Source organism: Salvelinus alpinus, chromosome 16, assembly GCF_045679555.1.
Source record: "Salvelinus alpinus chromosome 16, SLU_Salpinus.1, whole genome shotgun sequence".
Lineage (NCBI taxonomy): Eukaryota > Metazoa > Chordata > Actinopteri > Salmoniformes > Salmonidae > Salvelinus > Salvelinus alpinus.
In genome coordinates, this window is record NC_092101.1 from 39,333,422 (window position 1) to 39,353,696 (window position 20,275).

Consider the following 20,275-nt stretch of genomic DNA (forward strand, 5'->3'; position numbering starts at 1 on the left):
ATAGTGATCAGATCATGTTGATCAGATGACGACAATCACATATTAATGCAAGGTGTAACCACGGCTAGAGAGAAGGGGGGAGGCCAGGGGAGTGGGGTTAATTTAGACTGAGACAGAGCAGGGCTACTCTGCTCTATGTTGTGTGAGGCCCCAGCCACAGGATCAGAAGCACCGGTTCTCTGTTTTCATCCTCTCACCTTTTTTCACTTTCACCTCTCTCTCCTCTCCCTTTCCTCTCTTCCTTATCGTCTCCCCGTATATAACCCCCTCTCCTCTTCTTTGTTCTCCCTCTCATCACACTGCTTCTCTGTTCTCCCCCTCTCCATTCTTCACTTTCACCTCTTTCTCCCTCCTCTCTTCTAAACCTTCTCCTCTTATACCCCATCTCCTCCTCTCTTTCCCTTCTCATCTCATCATTCTGGCCCTGAACACAGCTAGCTACCAGAGGAATCTGTCAGTGATTTGTCTACCGGCTTCAGATGAGCTGCCAAGTAACAGGGCCGCCACCGGCAGGAACAAAAGAGAAATACATCAGAAGGAAGCAGGACTTTGGGTAAAATGTGATTAATATCATCTTATTGAAGGACACCACATGTATGGAATGTCTGTCTTGGCCGGGATTGTTTTTGAATCTAAAGGTTCCCAGCAATTATGGAGGCTTAGCTCCAACTAGTAACTTCTATTCTAATGACTCACATTAGTTAGTATGGAACATTAAGGACAAGTTAATTTCCTTGATGCTATATCCACCAATTTTTCCACATTTGTGTTTTTTTAATTAGAAATTATAACTTATGGGTACCTTCATGTGTGTGTAAAATATTACTGTATATGATATATATATTTTTACATTTGCAAAACGCTACTGTATATACCATTGTTTAGCTGGAATGGAAGGTTGAGGGGGGAGATTGAGAGGGAGGTTGAAGGACAGGGAGGGAGGGGGGAGGATATTAGACGGGTGGAGTAGATCTAGTTTCACATGCTTACCGTAAGAGACTCATATCTATCGCTCTCTCTCTTGCTTACCGTAAGAGACCCATATCTATCTCTCAATTCAAGGCGCTTTATTGGCATGGGAAACATATTTTAACATTGCCAAAGCAAGTGAAATAGATAATAAACAAAAGTGAAATAAACAATCAAAATTAACAGTAAACAGTAAACAGTAAACACTCACAGAAGTTCCAAAATAATAAATACATTACAACTGTCATATTATGTCTATATACAGTGTTGTAACGATGTGCAGATGGTTAAAGTAGAAAAGGGAAAATAAATAAACAGAAATATGGGTTGTATTTACAATGGTGTTTGTTCTTCACTGGTTGCCCTTTTCTTGTGGCAACAGGTCACAAATCTTGCTGCTGTGATGGCACACTGTGGTATTTCACCCAGTAGATATGGGAGTTTATCAAAATCGAGTTTGTTCTCGAGTTCTTTGTGGATCTGTGTAATCTGAGGGAAATATGTGTCTCTAATATGGTCATACATTTGGCAGGAGGTTAGGAAGTGCAGCTCAGTTTCCACCTCATTTTGTGGGCAGTGTGCACATAGCCTGTCTTCTCTTGAGAGCCAGGTCTGCCTACGACGGCCTTTCTCAATAGCAAGGCTATGCTCACTGAGTCTCTCTCTTTCTCTCCAATTAGAAAATGAACAAAAGTTCAGTTGAGTTCATTACAACAGAGGGGCTGCTATCAAGTGGCGGCTTTTGTTGGATGACATGAAAATAGAGCTCTTCACCACACACACCAGTGGTGGGTTTGGTGTCAAAAGTATAATGCATGGGCCTCCCGAGTGGTGCAGTGGTCTAGGCACTGCATCGCAGTACTAGCTGTGCCACTAGAGATTCTGGGTTTGAGTCCAGGCTCTGTCGCAGTCGGCCGCGACTGGGGCGGCGCACAATTGGCCCAGCATCGTCAGGCAGGGATGTCCTTGTCCCATCGCGTACTAGCGACTCCTGTGGTGGGCCGGGCGCAGTGCACGTTGACATGTCGCCAGGTGTACAGTGTTTCCTCCAACACATTGGTGCGGCTGGCTTCTTGGTTAAGTAGGCATTGTGTTAAGAAGCAGTGCGGCTTGATTGAGTTGTGTTTCGGAGGATGCATGGCTCTCGACCTTTGCCTCTCCTGAGTCCGTACGGGAGTTGCAGCGATGAGACAAGACTGTAACTACCATTGGATCCCACGATATTGGAGAGAAAAAGGGGTAAAAACAATGTGGACGCATAAGCAGAAAAGAACCCCATACCTACTGTACAATATGGTGGTGGATCTTTGATGTTATGGGGCTATTAAAAGGTGAGGTATTGAAAACAGTGGTGTCAATCATTTTGACTCCTACCCTTTAGAGAAAGAAAAGTATTACTTGTTAAACAAAATCTCTTTCTGAGCAATAGTATAATATAATATACTTTTCCCATTTTGAGCATAAAATATAGCTCAGTATTTTAATTATATATTTTATACAGTCATTTTTGCACATCTTTATTAAAGGTGTCAATAATTTCAGACCCCACTGTACATCTTTAAATTCTCAATGAAAAGTTGGCTTACTTTTAAAAGTTTGGAATTCCATCCAAATCCACAAGTTGGTAAAAGGCATACCCACAGGCTACAGTAATACAGTAAAATCCACAGGTTGGTAAAAGGCATACCCGCAGGCTACAGTAATACAGTAAAATCCACAGGTTGGTATAAGGCATACCCACAGGCTACAGTAATACAGTAAAATCCACAGGTTGGTAAAAGGCATACCCACAGGCTACAGTAATACAGTAAAATCCACAGGTTGGTAAAAGGCATACCCGCAGGCTACAGTAATACAGTAAATTCCACAGGTTGGTAAAAGGCATACCCGCAGGCTACAGTAATACAGTAAAATCCACAGGTTGGTAAAAGGCATACCCACAGGCTACAGTAATACAGTAATACAGTCACCGGTGCTATACACTCTGTACCCTAAAGCTTCACTAGTTCATAACAAATCGTAAAAATGCCACAAGAACACTAGTCTCCCTAGGCAGACGGGTTGACTCCCACAATGTATCCAATGTTCCAGCATAGGGACGGGTTTATGTGCTGAATTCCCATCACAACAAAAAAGTTACAAAACCATTTACAGCTCAAATGGCCCTGGATTGTTTGGAACTCGATGTTCACTTCCTGCTGAAGGTGTTAATCATATGCTTTTTATTATTATTATTATTTGAAAGATTTTATTAATATTATTTTCAGCAGTGGCACTTCTTTGGTGTAAGAAGTGGGGGGGACATATATATATATATATATATACAGTTGAAGTCGGAAGTTTACATACACTTAGGTTGGAGTCATTAAAACTCGTTTTTCAACTACTCAACAAATTTCTTGTTAACAAACTGTAGTTTTGGCAAGTCGGTTAGGATATCTACTTTGTGCATGACACCAGTAATTTTTCCAACAATTGTTAACAGATATTATTTGACTTATAATTCACTGTATCACAATTCCAGTGGGTCAGAAGTTTCTAAACACTAAGTTGACTGCCTTTAAACAGCTTGGAAAATTCCTTCCAGTGGTTCCAGTCATTGGCAGCAGAGAACTGGAAGGAAAGGCGACCAAAGGAGGAATTGGCTTTGGGGGTGACCAGTGAAATATACCTGCTGGAGCGCGTTCTACGGGTGGGTGTTGCTATGGTGACCAGTGAGCTGAGATAAGGCGGGGCTTTACCTAGCAAAGACTTGTAGATGACCTGGAGCCAGTGGGTTTGGCAACGAGTATGAAGCGAGGGCCAGCCAACGAGAGCGTACAGGTCGCAGTGGGTAGTATATGGGACTTTGGTGGCAAAACAGTGGCACTGTGATAGACTGCATCCAATTTGTTGAGTAGAGTGTTGGAGGCTATTTTGTAAATGACATCGCCGAAGTCGAGGATCGGTAGGATGGTCAGTTTTACGAGGGAATGTTTGGCAGCATGAGTGAAGGATGCTTTGTTACGAAATAGGAAGCCGATTCTATATTTAATTTTTGGATTGGAGATGTTTAATGTGAGTCTGGAAGGAGAGTTTACAGTCTAACCAGACACCTAGGTATTTGTAGTTGTCCACATATTCTAAGTCAGAACCGTCCAGAGTAGTGATGCTGGACGGGCGGGCAGGTGCGGGCAGCGATCGGTTGAAGAGCCTGCATTTAGTTTTACTTGCATTTAAGAGCAGTTGGAGGCCATGGAAGAAGAGTTGTATGGCATTGAAGCTCGTCTGGAGGTTAGTTAACACAGTGTCCAAAGAAGGGCCAGAAGTATACAGAATGGTGTCGTCTGCATAGAGGTGGATCAGAGAATCACCAGCAGCAAGAGCGACATCATTGAGGTACTGTATACAGAAAAGAGAGTCGGCCCAAGAATTGAACCCTGTGGCACCCCCATAGAGACTGCCAGAGGTCCGGACAACAGGCCCTCTGATTTGACATACTGAACTCTATCAGAGAAGTAGTTGGTGAACCATGCGAGGCAATCATTTGAGAAACCAAGGCTGTTGAGTCTGCCGATAAGAATGTGGTGATTGACTGTCTCCTAGAGATGAACGTACTTTGGTGCGAAAAGTGCAAATCAATCCCAGAACAACAGCAAAGGACCTTGTGAAGATGCTGGAGGAAACAGGTACAAAAGTATCTATATCTACAGTAAAACGAGTCCTATATCGACATAACCTGAAAGGCCGCTCAGCAAGGAAGAAGCCACTGCTCCAAAACTGCCATAAAAAAGCCAGACTACGGTTTGCAACTGCACATGGGGACAAAGATCGTACTTTTTGGAGAAATGTCCTCTGGTCTGATGAAACAAAAATAGAACTGTTTGGCCTTAACGAACATCGTTATGTTTAGAGGAAAAAGGGGGAGGCTTGCAAGCCGAAGAACACCATCTCACCCGTGGCAGCATCATGTTGTAGGAGTGCTTTGCTGCAGAAAGGACTGGTACACTTCACAAGATAGATGGCATCATGAAGATGGAAAATTATGTGGATATACTGAAGCAACAACTCAAGACATCAGTCAGGAAGTTAAAGCTTGGTTGCAAATGGGTCTTCCAAATGGACAATGACCCCAAGCATACTTCCAAAGTTGTGCCAAAATGGCTTAAGGACAACAAAGTCAAGGTACTGGAGTGGCCATCACAAAGCCCTGACCTCAATCCTATAGAAAATTTGTGGGCAGAAGTGAAAAAGCGTGTGCGAGCAAGAGGCCAAAATGGCCAAAAATTCACCCAACTTATTGTGGGAAGCTTGTGGAAGGCTACCCAAAACGTTTGACCCAAGTTAAACAATTTAAAGGTAATGCTACCAAATACTAATTGAGTGTATGTAAACTTCTGACCCACTGGGAATGTGATGAAAGAAGTAAAAGCTGAAATAAATCATTCTCTTAACTATTATTCTGACATTTCACATTCTTAAAATAAAGTGGTGATCCTAACCAGGGAATGACCTAAGACAGGGAATTGGTAGGGAATACTAGGATTAAATGTCAGGAATTGTGAAAAACTGAGTTTAGATGTATTTGGCTAAGGTGTATGTAAACTTCCGACTTCAACTGTATATATATATATTTTTATCCAGCCGGATAAACACTACAAACAGCCTACCCGACCGCTCAGAGTCGTCCGCATGGTCCTAAAGCACACCATTGCCTCGTTTTGTATCACATGTATCACATGATAAAACTGTGGTGGACAAAAATTAATTTCAGAATGTGGGGGCGACATGTCGTCCCTCCCGTCCCGAGTGAAAGTTGCGCCCCTGATATTCACAACAAGCTCTCACATCAGAATTAGATGTTCATCCATGTTTCTCAAACGTCAAATTTCACAGTCGTTTCAAATGTCAAATTTCGAGGTGTTTAAGGTTAAGTCTAGGCATTAACACCACATTTTTAAGGTTAGAGTTACATTTAGCCATTAACTCCTTAAGGTTAGTTATTAACTCTGAATGGTTATGGTAAAGGGTTAAGATTTGGGTTAGGCTTAAAAAAATTACAAAATAAATAGTTTCTGTCGCTGGATTTGAATATGCAACCTTTTGCTCATGCTTACGTCCATGTGCTATCCCCATCCACAATACTCTAGCAAAACTAAAATCTACTTGAATGTAACAGCGCTCACTGTTGCCTCTAGTGGCCGGTTTTCACATCATCTCCCAATGTCCTCAGACATGGATGGACATCTAATACCGACTTCTATCATGGGTGACCTGGCCGTATTTTCAAACAAGACAAAACAAAACATACAAATACAAAAGATAACATAATGATGCACAAAAACATCAACATCACTCCTGCCCAGACCCACCTGTTCTATCTCCTGCCCAGACCCACCTGTTCTATCTCCTGCCCAGACCCACCTGTTCTATCTCCTGCCCAGACCCACCTGTTCTATCTCCTGCCCAGACCCACCTGTTCTATCTCCATGCCCAGACCCACCTGTTCTATCTCCTGCCCAGACCCACCTGTTCTATCTCCTGCCCAGACCCACCTGTTCTATCTCCTGCCCAGACCCACCTGTTCTATCTCCATGCCCAGACCCACCTGTTCTATCTCCTGCCCAGACCCACCTGTTCTATCTCCTGCCCAGACCCACCTGTTCTATCTCCTGCCCAGACCCACCTGTTCTATCTCCTGCCCAGACCCACCTGTTCTATCTCCATGCCCAGACCCACCTGTTCTATCTCCTGCCCAGACCCACCTGTTCTATCTCCTGCCCAGACCCACCTGTTCTATCTCCATGCCCAGACCCACCTGTTCTATCTCCTGCCCAGACCCACCTGTTCTATCTCCTGCCCAGACCCACCTGTTCTATCTCCATGCCCAGACCCACCTGTTCTATCTTCTGCCCAGACCCACCTGTTCTATCTTCTGCCCAGACCCACCTGTTCTATCTCCTGCCCAGACCCACCTGTTCTATCTCCTGCCCAGACCCACCTGTTCTATCTCCATGCCCAGACCCACCTGTTCTATCTTCTGCCCAGACCCACCTGTTCTATCTCCTGCCCAGACCCACCTGTTCTATCTCCTGCCCAGACCCACCTGTTCTATCTCCTGCCCAGACCCACCTGTTCTATCTCCTGCCCAGACCCACCTGTTCTATCTCCATGCCCAGACCCACCTGTTCTATCTTCTGCCCAGACCCACCTGTTCTATCTTCTGCCCAGACCCACCTGTTCTATCTCCTGCCCAGACCCACCTGTTCTATCTCCTGCCCAGACCCACCTGTTCTATCTCCATGCCCAGACCCACCTGTTCTATCTTCTGCCCAGACCCACCTGTTCTATCTCCTGCCCAGACCCACCTGTTCTATCTCCTGCCCAGACCCACCTGTTCTATCTCCTGCCCAGACCCACCTGTTCTATCTCCTGCCCAGACCCACCTGTTCTATCTCCATGCCTGCACTACTCTCCGCCACATGTCCTCAAATTGCACCATTTTGTTCCTCTTCGTTGCCCACGCTCTTTCAATATTTACATAATGAAGCATGTTTTTTCTATTGTCTTAACAATGGAGGATTGGTTGACATATGACATGTCTTGAAATATGCGGACAGACGGATGAACAACTTTCTAACTCAGGCCATCATTTTTGAACTTCATAGCATTCCCAGAAGGCATGGATTATTGACTCATTGTTAGTCTTACACTTAAGACGTGACTCTCCGTTGTGCTGTAGAATTGATTAATTTTGTCTCTTGTATAATAAATTCTATACATGGGATTAAGCGTACATTTTTGTTACCTGTAATTTTGTTTGCTATGCTCCAACATTCCCTCCAACTTGTACCAATATCAGTTATTTTTAAGTCTTAGTTTATATTTGTTTTTTAAGAGATTGTCAGTTGGATAGGCTCTCTGCAAGGTTTTGTATATCTTACCCATCATATGAGTATCATTTTCTGACTCAAATAGAATTCCCTCAACATTGCTCTGATGTCCAAAAGATTTCAAATCAAAACTTTTAATTTGCATATATTTTAAAATATCTACATTGGTCTTTTTAATTCTGTCATGGAACTTAATGTATTTCCTAATACCAATTATTTTACGGTTCCTATGCTTTTAGTTTTCTATGTGGACCAAATTATCTGTGTTTTCTGAAACGCTGTCCAAGGATTGCTCCATAAGGTTGTGTTTTTAAGGAGTGATATTGGTTCTTGTAGAATCCGTTTCATTTCATTCCATATTGTTATGAGGTTCTTAACTATGAAGATGTTAATGTTCTTAGCTTAATCTTTTGAAAACAAACACGTAAAAAGATTCTGAGGATGAGCATGTGCATCTTCAATATGTACCCATTGTTCCTCTTTAGTGCATTTAACTATATGTCGCTAGTAAAAGCCTTGGGTGGCGAGTTGATACAATTCCAAGTCTGGAAGGTTAAAACCACCCTCAGACTTAGGAAGACGTAAAACTTTCCTTTTTATTCCATGAGTTTTATTTGCCCATATAAAGTCTGTTATGGAAGAGTATACTTTTTTAAAGAATGTCTTCAGTGGGGTAATTGGTATTACCGAGAGTAAAAAGAAAGAAAAGAAAGGTAGTAGGCTACTCCACAGAGTTAAAATGATGAGGGCTGTCATTTTGGAATGTCCCCGAAGCTGTGCCAAGCACTGGGAGATTCCCACATCCTAAAAATATTCCCAAAACTCTGCAGAGCCAGGAACACTTCCCATCTTTCCTGTCTTTTGTTGCTTTGCTCCAACCTTTCCATAGCAAAGATAGATTAACCCTAACACCTTGGAAATCCATATTTGATCCCTAATACCTTGGAAATTCATATTTGAACCCTAATACCTTAAAAACCCTTATTTGAACCCTAATACCTTAAAACCCCTTATTTGAACCCTAATACCTTAAAAACCCTTATTTGAACCCCAATACCTTAAAAACCCTTATTTGAAACCTAATACCTTAAAAACCCTTATTTGAAATCACTTCTAATTTAAAGGCAGGAAGTCACAGCACAGTAGCAGATTCTGAAAGCAACATCGGTAGAAACCAAGACCCAATAAATAACTGACTGTCAATGACTGTTAATGTTACGACATTTTAATACTGGTCTAAAGTGAATAGCAAAAAGACATATAACAGACATTACATCTCAAAATGGGATGCTTTGAGTGTTTCACTTTACTCTCATCTACAGGCCAATGATTTGGCAGCAGAACATGGTTGAATCAACTTGACAAAATGTAATAACCAGAAAGACGCAAGGCCATGTGAAATATATACTTTAATATGACCATACATTTTTCAAGATCAGTACAAAGTATTATTCTATTTAGTGATGCTTTCATCATAGTTTTCTGTTTCCAAGACAGACATACAAACAGGACAGAGATGAAACAAAACAACTATTACAAAAACACGTTGACCGTATGACACTTACTGTACACACAACCAACGATGTACACACAACCAACGATGTGCACGTGCTCAGACACAATGTGGACATGTGACACACTGATTAAGAGGGAAGGAGGGAGGGGGTTAGAGAAAGAGTGAAGAGGGAGGAATGCATTGATAGATACAGTGCTAGGCCAGGCCCGGAGGAGAGGAAACAGGGCCAGGCCAGGCCCGGAGGAGAGGAAACAGGGCCAGGCCAGGCCCGGAGGAGAGAAAACAGGGCCAGGCCAGGAGGAGAGGAAACAGGGCCAGGCCAGGCCAGGAGGAGAGGAAACAGGGCCAGGCCAGGCCCGGAGGAGAGAAAACAGGGCCAGGCCAGGAGGAGAGGAAACAGGGCCAGGCCAGACCCGGAGGAGAGGAAACAGGGACAGGCCAGACCCGGAGGAGAGGAAACAGGGCCAGGCCAGACCCGGAGGATAGGAACCAGGGCCAGGCTAGAACCAGAAAAACATCCTTATATAATGAAAGCTTCACTGGATAGTTTCCCATCACCATAGGAAACTACTGCACTGCAGTGCAATCGCCTTAGGGACTAGCTAGCTGAATGATTTTCCTTTCTTTTAGTCTTTCAATTAAATGTTCTTTTGAACCTGGTTGTTAGTCTGTGTGAGCAGCTGTCAAAGGGATGACAAAAAAGTGGGATAGGAACAAATAGAAAATAATCTCCATGTACACATAAATATGATACGATAACCTCAGGTGGGAAATATACTTGTTTAAGTCAGTAATAAAGCTTTTGACCATGCAACAATGTTCATCAGTACCTTTTAAACACAACTATGAACACATATTAGACCAACCGGCGACAAAAACAGATGCCAAATATGTACAAAAAAATATAACAATATCTCTCTTTCTGCAAGAACGTATTTCTATGTCATATATATTACAGCTTAAGTTGTACCATTAGTCCAGCACGTTTAAGATGTGTACAGGTAGCTTAAGTGGGAGGAAACAAAGCAACATAGACGGGTTAGGTGACAACGTCACAAAAACCATGCACACATTTGAATGGGGCAGAAGGCCGTGTGTTGTTGTGGTCCTGGATGGCCAGATAGCTAGCAACAATGACAAGAATCTGCCATGTGGGGAATTGTATGTGGCTCGTTTCAGCTGGTTTTACCTTGTTCTTGATACCATGTCTTATTTTGACTGATGTCACGTCTATGCTAATATGGCGAATATTCTCTAGCTATCTAACCAACTATAACAATGTATTTGAGAGACAAGTGCTCATTGTGGAAATGTATTTGTTTTCAATGAACATTAGAAACAAAATATAGTTGACATGTGATCAACAGTCTAAGCCAAACCCGTCTGTTTTACCCCATAGTTGCACATGTGTTGGTTTTGTTGCTAAACAACCAACCCGTCTATATAGTCTATCATGGGTCAACACTACAAGGTTATGGAGAGCATTTAAATATGCCTGTATGGAAATATATATATAAGCTGTAAAAAATAATATATATACTCCAAATACATTTATATATACATAAATATGTTAAATACTGATCATTCTGAATCCCTGGATTTCTGAAAACGTTCTTTTATCTATTTAGGTAGTGGACTCACATGTCATACTAGCCAGAGCCCTCTCCACACAGTAACTGTTTCTATGAAACACGTGAACTGCTGTTCTGCAGTCAGTATGTACCATACGTAAGTTTCCCATATTTGACTTTTTCCTCTTTAAACCCGCAGGTGATCACTGTCTGTCTAGATCATGGGTCTGAAACTCATTCCATGGAGGGCCTAGTGTCTGCAGGTTTTTGGTTTTTCCATTTTAATTAAGCCCTAGACAACCAGGTGTAGGGAGTTCCTTACTAATTAATTAATCAATTAAGCACAAGGGAGGAGCGAAAACCCGCAGACACTGGGCCCTCCGTGGAATGAGTTTGATACGCGTGGTCTTGATCAGGGCTTCTGGGGAACCCCTGGGGGCACATTAAGACCAAACCCTGGTCTAGATCATGTGGGAGGTTGGGAAAGGCTAAAAGAAAACCAGATATGAATGGTTTTCACCCATGTCATATTCACTTATTCATTTTTCAAATACATGACATCACATTAGTTATTTTTTTCTATCTCTGTTTGTTGCTACAGATTAGCTGCTCTGTTCTAGCAGGTAGAGAGAAACACGTATCACCCATTATCTCCTTGTTTATGTGTTTCTTCATGGTATTGGAGCAGGTATGTATGTGACTGTATGATAAGTTTGTACTCGTACCCGAGGAGGAGGAGGGTTCAGAGGGCTAGCCCCCTCCCTGGTTCTCCTCCCAGTCCATAGCCAGCTATACTGCATGTACCATATACCTAAATGACTTGTACTATACACTAAAGCCTGCCTCATAAGTGCATTGCTGTACGTCATAATGTTTCGTACCTCAATAGAAAAGCTCTCCCTGCCTTAAAGTCCCACCTTCACACAATTAAGGCACCGTTTACACCCCTGGGGGTCAATGGGTTCTTCTAATAAGAAGAGAAGCAACAACAACAACCGGATAAGAACAACAGAACATGAGCGACATGTAAAAACAAGTCATCAAAAGCAAAACATTAATGAAACATCAAATAATGTCTTGTGGGTAGGTGCTAAATGAAGTGTCCAGCCAATCACGCACCAGAGTTCTAAACACCAGAGTTCTGCAGGGGCACACGACACGACACGGGTGCACGTGCCACTGAGTCGTCTTTATTAAGAGTCACCACGGCAACCCTGGAGCCCAATTCCTGAACCCCAACAACTCTCCAGTCTCGAAGCCCTTAGAATTAGCTTAAGCCCTTAGAATTAAGCCTTTTCCATCATTGGGGGCTGTGTGTTTGAGTCAGTAGTCTGTTGGGTTGTGTGTGTTGAGTCAGTAGCCTGTAACGGCTGAGTGTTTGAGTCAGTAGCCTGTTGGGCTGTGTGTTGAGTCAGTAGCCTAATGGGCTGTGTGTTTGAGTCAGTAGCCTGTTGGGCTGTGTGTTTGAGTCAGTAGCCTGTTGGGCTGTGTGTTGAGTCAGTAGCCTAATGGGCTGTGTGTTTGAGTCAGTAGCCTGTTGGGCTGTGTGTTTGAGTCAGTAGCCTGTTGGGCTGTGTGTTTGAGTCAGTAGCATGTTGGGCTGTGTGTTTGAGTCAGTAGCCTGTTGGGCTGTGTGTTTGAGTCAGTAGCCTGTTGGGCTGTGTGTGTTGAGTCAGTAGCCTGTTGGGCTGTGTGTTTGAGTCAGTAGCCTGTTGGGCTGTGTGTGTTGAGTCAGTAGCCTGTTGGGCTGTGTGTGTTTGAGTCAGTAGTCTGTTGGGTTGTGTGTGTTGAGTCAGTAGCCTGTAACGGCTGAGTGTTTGAGTCAGTAGCCTGTTGGGCTGTGTGTTGAGTCAGTAGCCTAATGGGCTGTGTGTTTGAGTCAGTAGCCTGTTGGGCTGTGTGTTTGAGTCAGTAGCCTGTTGGGCTGTGTGTTTGAGTCAGTAGCCTGTTGGGCTGTGTGTTTGAGTCAGTAGCCTGTTGGGATGTGTGTTTGAGTCAGTAGCCTGTTGCCCTGTGTGTTTGAGTCAGTAGCCTGTTGGGCTGTGTGTTGAGTCAGTAGCCTGTTGGGCTGTGTGTTTGAGTCAGTAGCATGTTGGGCTGTGTGTTTGAGTCAGTAGCCTGTTGGGCTGTGTGTTTGAGTCAGTAGCCTGTTGGGCTGTGTGTTTGAGTCAGTAGTCTGTGGGGCTGAATGTGTGTTGCGTCAGTAGCTAACTTTGAGATTGTTCTTGTTGAGCTCTCTCTCCAGGTTGCCTATGAGTGTGTCGATGCTCTCCTGCAGGTCTCGCAGGTTGACCCTGTTGCTGAGAACGGGGCTGATGTCCTGGATCTTCATGTAAGCCTGGTATGTGTGCTCTTTGGGGTTGTGGAGGGGCAGGATGCGCTCATCATCATCATCATCATCATCACACACCCTATCGTCTGACGGCTGACCGCCACCGGAGACATCGCTCTCCTCCACTCTCTCCTCCTCTGCTTCTCTCTCCTCTTCCTCCTTCTCTACAGGTCCCTCCATCACCTCCTGGAGTAGTGGGGGTTCCTGTTTTGCTGTAGGTGGCTCTGCCTGTCCTTCCTCCTGTCCACTGTCCAGTAATCCTTCCTGTCTCAGCTCCTCTCTCCCCTCCTTCTCCGTCTCCTGTCCTTCCTGTCCCTCCTCAGTGACCTCCATATCCTCAGAAGGAACATCATCATAGTCATTTTCCTCCTGGGGCAGAGGAGGGGGGAGGTAGCGCTCTCCACAGCGACTCCAGTCACCAGCGTAACGGTTGCTAGGGCTGTCCAGTCGGCCCGGCCTAGGTCGCAGCACCCCAGCCATCTCTGCATCACTCAAGTTCAGCACCTGGGGACGCTCCTTCCGCCGACGCAGGGGTGGAGCGGCAGGCTGGTCGGCTGGGCCGGGGTGCTCCAGGATGGGGGATGAGGTCTTGCCATGTGGGTCCACCACTATAAGGAGAGATGGAAAGACATAGGAGAGAGAAAGAAAGAGTTAGTTAAAGAGTAAGCAGGAAGTTATTCAGTCAGTGCCATAGTCCTAGCTCTGTTAACTCCTGGTGTATGGCACAAGCTCTTCAAGCATTGTTGGTGCAAACCAATTATTCAACTAAAAAATATTATAATTTTCATTCAAGCACACTGTATACACAAGGTCCTCCTGGAGTACAGCCACGGTCTAAAGGTGGTATTTCAGACATTAACCCATGCCATGCTGCATAGAAATATGCCAAAGCCACTCCAACACACTCTACTACTTCACTTCTACAGCTGTACATTTTACCTAGTCTTCAAATGTCTGTGAACTAACCTAACACTAACCTAACTTCCGGGTTGGAGCGAGCGGTCGCATTCGCACTTTGGTTCGCACTTTGGTCCGCAGGTAGTATAACTTTTCATTACATTTCATTACATTTCATTATAGTACAACGGTTTGATTTGTCTAATCTTAGCAATTTCTTCTTAGCTAGCTACATAGCCGTCTTTGTATCAAAGATAATTGCGTAATTATCGTATTTCGTCGTCCTAACGCAGTCTACACTGCTATCTGCCCAGCAGCTAGCCAGCTAGCAAACGTCCACCGTCTACCGAATAGCAGCACTGTAGCAACTATTACACCCAACTGAACGACTTGATTAGTGTAGTGTTAGCTAGCTACATAGTTGTCTTTGCTGTCTTCGTATCCAAGATAATTGTGTAGTTTAGAGTGTGTAGTTTTAGAGTGATTATCTTAATTTACCGAGGTTAGCTAGCCAGCTATCTGTCGTCCTTAACGTAGGAGACACTGCTAGCTAGCCAACAGCTAGCCAACGTCTACCGAATAGAACTTCCGCACTCAACAACCCGGTCGCATTCCGCTTCGCTCCACAGGTAGTATCACATTTTCATTTCATTTCATTACAGTACAACGGTTTGATTTGTTTGATCGTAGCTAGCTACATAGCTAGCTACATAGCCGTCTTTGTATCAAAGATAATTGTGTAGTCTAGAGCGATTTTCTAGGTTAGCTAGCCAGCTATTGTCGTTCTTTTAACGCAACGTAACGTAATCAACACTGCTAGCTAGCCAGCTAGCCCCCGAATAGCAGCACTGTAGATACTATTACACTCAACGGAACGACTTGATTAGTGTAGTGTCAACAACGCAGCCACTGCCAGCTAGCCTACAAAGTCAACAACTGCCAGCTAGCCTACAAAGTCAACAACGCAGCCACTGCCAGCTAGCCTACTTCAGCAGTACTGTATCATCTTAATCATTTTAGTCAATAAGATTCTTGCTACGTAAGCTTAACTTTCTGAACATTCGAGACGCGTAGTCCACTTGCCACTCCAATCTCCTTTGCATTAGCGTAGTCTCTTCTGTAGCCTGTCAACTATGTGTCTGTCTATCCCTGTTCTCTCCTCTCTGCACAGACCATACAAACGCTCCACACCGCGTGGCATCGGCCACCCTAATCTGGTGGTCCCAGCGCGCACGACCCACGTGGAGTTCCAGGTCTCCGGTAGCCTCTGGAACTGCCGATCTGCGGCCAACAAGGCAGAGTTCATCTCAGCCTATGCCTCCCTCCAGTCCCTCGACTTCTTGGCACTGACGGAAACATGGATCACCACAGATAACACTGCTACTCCTACTGCTCTCTCTTCGTCCGCCCACGTGTTCTCGCACACCCCGAGAGCTTCTGGTCAGCGGGGTGGTGGCACCGGGATCCTCATCTCTCCCAAGTGGTCATTCTCTCTTTCTCCCCTTACCCATCTGTCTATCGCCTCCTTTGAATTCCATGCTGTCACAGTTACCAGCCCTTTCAAGCTTAACATCCTTATCATTTATCGCCCTCCAGGTTCCCTCGGAGAGTTCATCAATGAGCTCGATGCCTTGATTAGCTCCTTTCCTGAGGACGGCTCACCTCTCACAGTTCTGGGCGACTTTAACCTCCCCACGTCTACCTTTGACTCATTCCTCTCTGCCTCCTTCTTTCCACTCCTCTCCTCTTTTGACCTCACCCTCTCACCTTCCCCCCCTACTCACAAGGCAGGCAATACGCTCGACCTCATCTTTACTAGATGCTGTTCTTCCACTAACCTCATTGCAACTCCCCTCCAAGTCTCCGACCACTACCTTGTATCCTTTTCCCTCTCGCTCTCATCCAACACTTCCCACACTGCCCCTACTCGGATGGTATCGCGCCGTCCCAACCTTCGCTCTCTCTCCCCCGCTACCCTCTCCTCTTCCATCCTATCATCTCTTCCCTCTGCTCAAACCTTCTCCAACCTATCTCCTGATTCTGCCTCCTCAACCCTCCTCTCCTCCCTTTCTGCATCCTTTGACTCTCTATGTCCCCTATCCTCCAGGCCGGCTCGGTCCTCCCCTCCCGCTCCGTGGCTCGACGACTCATTGCGAGCTCACAGAACAGGGCTCCGGGCAGCCGAGCGGAAATGGAGGAAAACTCGCCTCCCTGCGGACCTGGCATCCTTTCACTCCCTCCTCTCTACATTTTCCTCTTCTGTCTCTGCTGCTAAAGCCACTTTCTACCACTCTAAATTCCAAGCATCTGCCTCTAACCCTAGGAAGCTCTTTGCCACCTTCTCCTCCCTCCTGAATCCTCCTCCCCATCCCCCCCCTCCTCCCTCTCTGCAGATGACTTCGTCAACCATTTTGAAAAGAAGGTCGACGACATCCGATCCTCGTTTGCTAAGTCAAACGACACCGCTGGTTCTGCTCACACTGTCCTACCCTGTGCTCTGACCTCTTTCTCCCCTCTCTCTCCAGATGAAATCTCGCGTCTTGTGACGGCCGGCCGCCCAACAACCTGCCCGCTTGACCCTATCCCCTCCTCTCTTCTCCAGACCATTTCCGGAGACCTTCTCCCTTACCTCACCTCGCTCATCAACTCATCCCTGACCGCTGGCTACGTCCCTTCCGTCTTCAAGAGAGCGAGAGTTGCACCCCTTCTGAAAAAACCTACACTCGATCCCTCCGATGTCAACAACTACAGACCAGTATCCCTTCTTTCTTTTCTCTCCAAAACTCTTGAACGTGCCGTCCTTGGCCAGCTCTCCCGCTATCTCTCTCAGAATGACCTTCTTGATCCAAATCAGTCAGGTTTCAAGACTAGTCATTCAACTGAGACTGCTCTTCTCTGTATCACGGAGGCGCTCCGCACTGCTAAAGCTAACTCTCTCTCCTCTGCTCTCATCCTTCTAGACCTATCGGCTGCCTTCGATACTGTGAACCATCAGATCCTCCTCTCCACCCTCTCCGAGTTGGGCATCTCCGGCGCGGCCCACGCTTGGATTGCGTCCTACCTGACAGGTCGCTCCTACCAGGTGGCGTGGCGAGAATCTGTCTCCTCACCACGTGCTCTCACCACTGGTGTCCCCCAGGGCTCTGTTCTAGGCCCTCTCCTATTCTCGCTATACACCAAGTCACTTGGCTCTGTCATAACCTCACATGGTCTCTCCTATCATTGCTATGCAGACGACACACAACTAATCTTCTCCTTTCCCCCTTCTGATGACCAGGTGGCGAATCGCATCTCTGCATGTCTGGCAGACATATCAGTGTGGACGACGGATCACCACCTCAAGCTGAACCTCGGCAAGACGGAGCTGCTCTTCCTCCCGGGGAAGGACTGCCCGTTCCATGATCTCGCCATCACGGTTGACAACTCCATTGTGTCCTCCTCCCAGAGCGCTAAGAACCTTGGCGTGATCCTGGACAACACCCTGTCGTTCTCAACTAACATCAAGGCGGTGGCCCGTTCCTGTAGGTTCATGCTCTACAACATCCGCAGAGTACGACCCTGCCTCACACAGGAAGCGGCGCAGGTCCTAATCCAGGCACTTGTCATCTCCCGTCTGGATTACTGCAACTCGCTGTTGGCTGGGCTCCCTGCCTGTGCCATTAAACCCCTACAACTCATCCAGAACGCCGCAGCCCGTCTGGTGTTCAACCTTCCCAAGTTCTCTCACGTCACCCCGCTCCTCCGCTCTCTCCACTGGCTTCCAGTTGAAGCTCGCATCCGCTACAAGACCATGGTGCTTGCCTACGGAGCTGTGAGGGGAACGGCACCTCAGTACCTCCAGGCTCTGATCAGGCCCTACACCCAAACAATGGCACTGCGTTCATCCACCTCTGGCCTGCTCGCCTCCCTACCACTGAGGAAGTACAGTTCCCGCTCAGCCCAGTCAAAACTGTTCGCTGCTCTGGCCCCCCAATGGTGGAACAAACTCCCTCACGACGCCAGGACAGCGGAGTCAATCACCACCTTCCGGAGACACCTGAAACCCCACCTCTTTAAGGAATACCTAGGATAGGATAAAGTAATCCTTCTCACCCCCCCCCCCCTTAAAAGATTTAGATGCACTACTGTAAAGTGGCTGTTCCACTGGATGTCATAAGGTGAATGCACCAATTTGTAAGTCGCTCTGGATAAGAGCGTCTGCTAAATGACTTAAATGTAAATGTCTAACACATGTCCCTTCTGTGGGGTGAAGAAGGGGTAGGAGGGAATCACATGATATGAGCATGTCTGAGCTAAGGAGAAGAACAGAACACTGAGCACTCCAACACTCCAACCACCACAGCCCAGTTACCTGTCTGTCTCTCTGTGTTCCTACTAGAGGTCGCCCGATTATGATTTTTCAACGCCGATACCGATACCGATTATTGGAGGACAAAAAAAGACGAATCACATGATATGAGCATGTCTGAGCTAAGGAGAAGAACAGAACACTGAGCACTCCAACACTCCAACCACCACAGCCCAGTTACCTGTCTGTCTCTCTGTGTTCCTACTAGAGGTCGCCCGATTATGATTTTTCAACGCCGATACCGATACCGATTATTGGAGGACAAAAAAAGACGAATCACATGATATGAGCATGTCTGAGCTAAGGAGAAGAACAGAACACTGAGCACTCCAACACTCCAACCACCACAGCCCAGTTACCTGTCTGTCTCTCTGTGTTCCTACTAGAGGTCGCCCGATTATGATTTTTCAACGCCGATACCGATACCGATTATTGGAGGACAAAAAAAGACGATACCGATTAATCGGCCGATTTATATAAAATAAAATAAATGTTTAATATATATATATATCATACGCACACACACATTTTTGTAATAATGACAATTGCAACAATACTGAAAGAACAATGAACACTTTTATTTTAACTTAATATAATACATAAATACACACACACACACACACACACAGCTCTGAAGTGACAATGATACTGAAGAGTCTGCTTAGGAGACAAATACTCTCAACTGTTTGAATAAAAATAGAGAAAAAAAATAGAGTTTAAGTTACCTGTGATGAATGTTGAAAACAAAAACTGTCATTTCTATATGCAGGAAATCCTATTTTAATAATGGGCATGGTAAGAATTGACGACCAAAGTGCGAGTCATAATTCCCATGACAGCAAAATCTGAAAAGCGGTTCCTTCATTTATTCCATAGGATATTTGTAGATTCACTTAAAATAAGGTCTGTGTTTCGTGTAGGCTTACACCACCTTGCCAATTTTATAACTGTGTAGATATCCATAGGACAAGGTAACTCTGATCAATATTGGCTAAATATAAGTGAAGATAATTTTTTTTGTAGAGTGGATTTATGAAAATATGTTGACAAACGTTACCTTATCCTAGTGAGATTTACACGGGTATCAAAACGTCAAGGCGGTTTAAGCCTGCACGAAACACAGACCTTATTTGAAGTAGATCAAGACATTCTCTATGGAAGACATGAACGGTAAAATAACGAAGGAACCCCTTTCAAGTTCAGCCGCAAGTTATAACAGGAATTATAACGCGTCGACTATTTCTCTCTAAACCATATACCTTTGACTAATCCGGAAACTATCACCTCGAAAACAAAACGTTTATTCCGTTCCGTATTTTATCTAACGGGTGGCATCCATGAGTCTAAATATTCCTGTTACATTGCACAACCTTCAATGTTATGTCATAATTACGTAAAATTCTGGCAAATTAGTTCGCAAAGAGCCAGGCGGCCCAAACTGTTGCATATAGCCTGACTCTGCGTGCAATGAACGCAAGAGAAATGACACCTGGTTAATATTGCCTGCTAACCTGGATTTCTTTTAGCTAAATATGCAGGTTTAAAAATATATACTTGTGTATTGATTTTAAGAAAGGCATTGATGTTTATGGTTAAGTACACATTGGAGCAATGACAGTCATTGATTGATTGTTTTTTATAAGATAAGTTTAATGCTAGCTAGCAATTTACTTTAGCTTACTGCATTCGCGGCACAGGTAGGCTCCTCGTGGAGTGCAATGTAATCAGTGTTAGAGCATTGGACTAGTTAACTGTACGGTTGCAAGATTG

At 45.1% G+C, this 20,275-nt stretch overlaps 1 protein-coding gene across 3 annotated transcripts in view; it reads right to left on the bottom strand.

The window, feature by feature from the left end:
• Window positions 1–9,232: 9,232 nt before the first annotated feature.
• Window positions 9,233–20,275, bottom strand: part of LOC139541494 (rho GTPase-activating protein SYDE2-like) — an 85,671-nt gene continuing 74,628 nt past the window's right edge. For all 3 annotated transcript variants that reach the window (XM_071346186.1, XM_071346185.1, XM_071346187.1), the window contains exon 7: window positions 9,233–13,868. In XM_071346186.1, coding sequence (XP_071202287.1) covers window positions 13,129–13,868 — 740 coding nt within the window. In that variant the 3' untranslated portion in view covers window positions 9,233–13,128. The remainder of the gene's footprint in view (window positions 13,869–20,275) is intronic.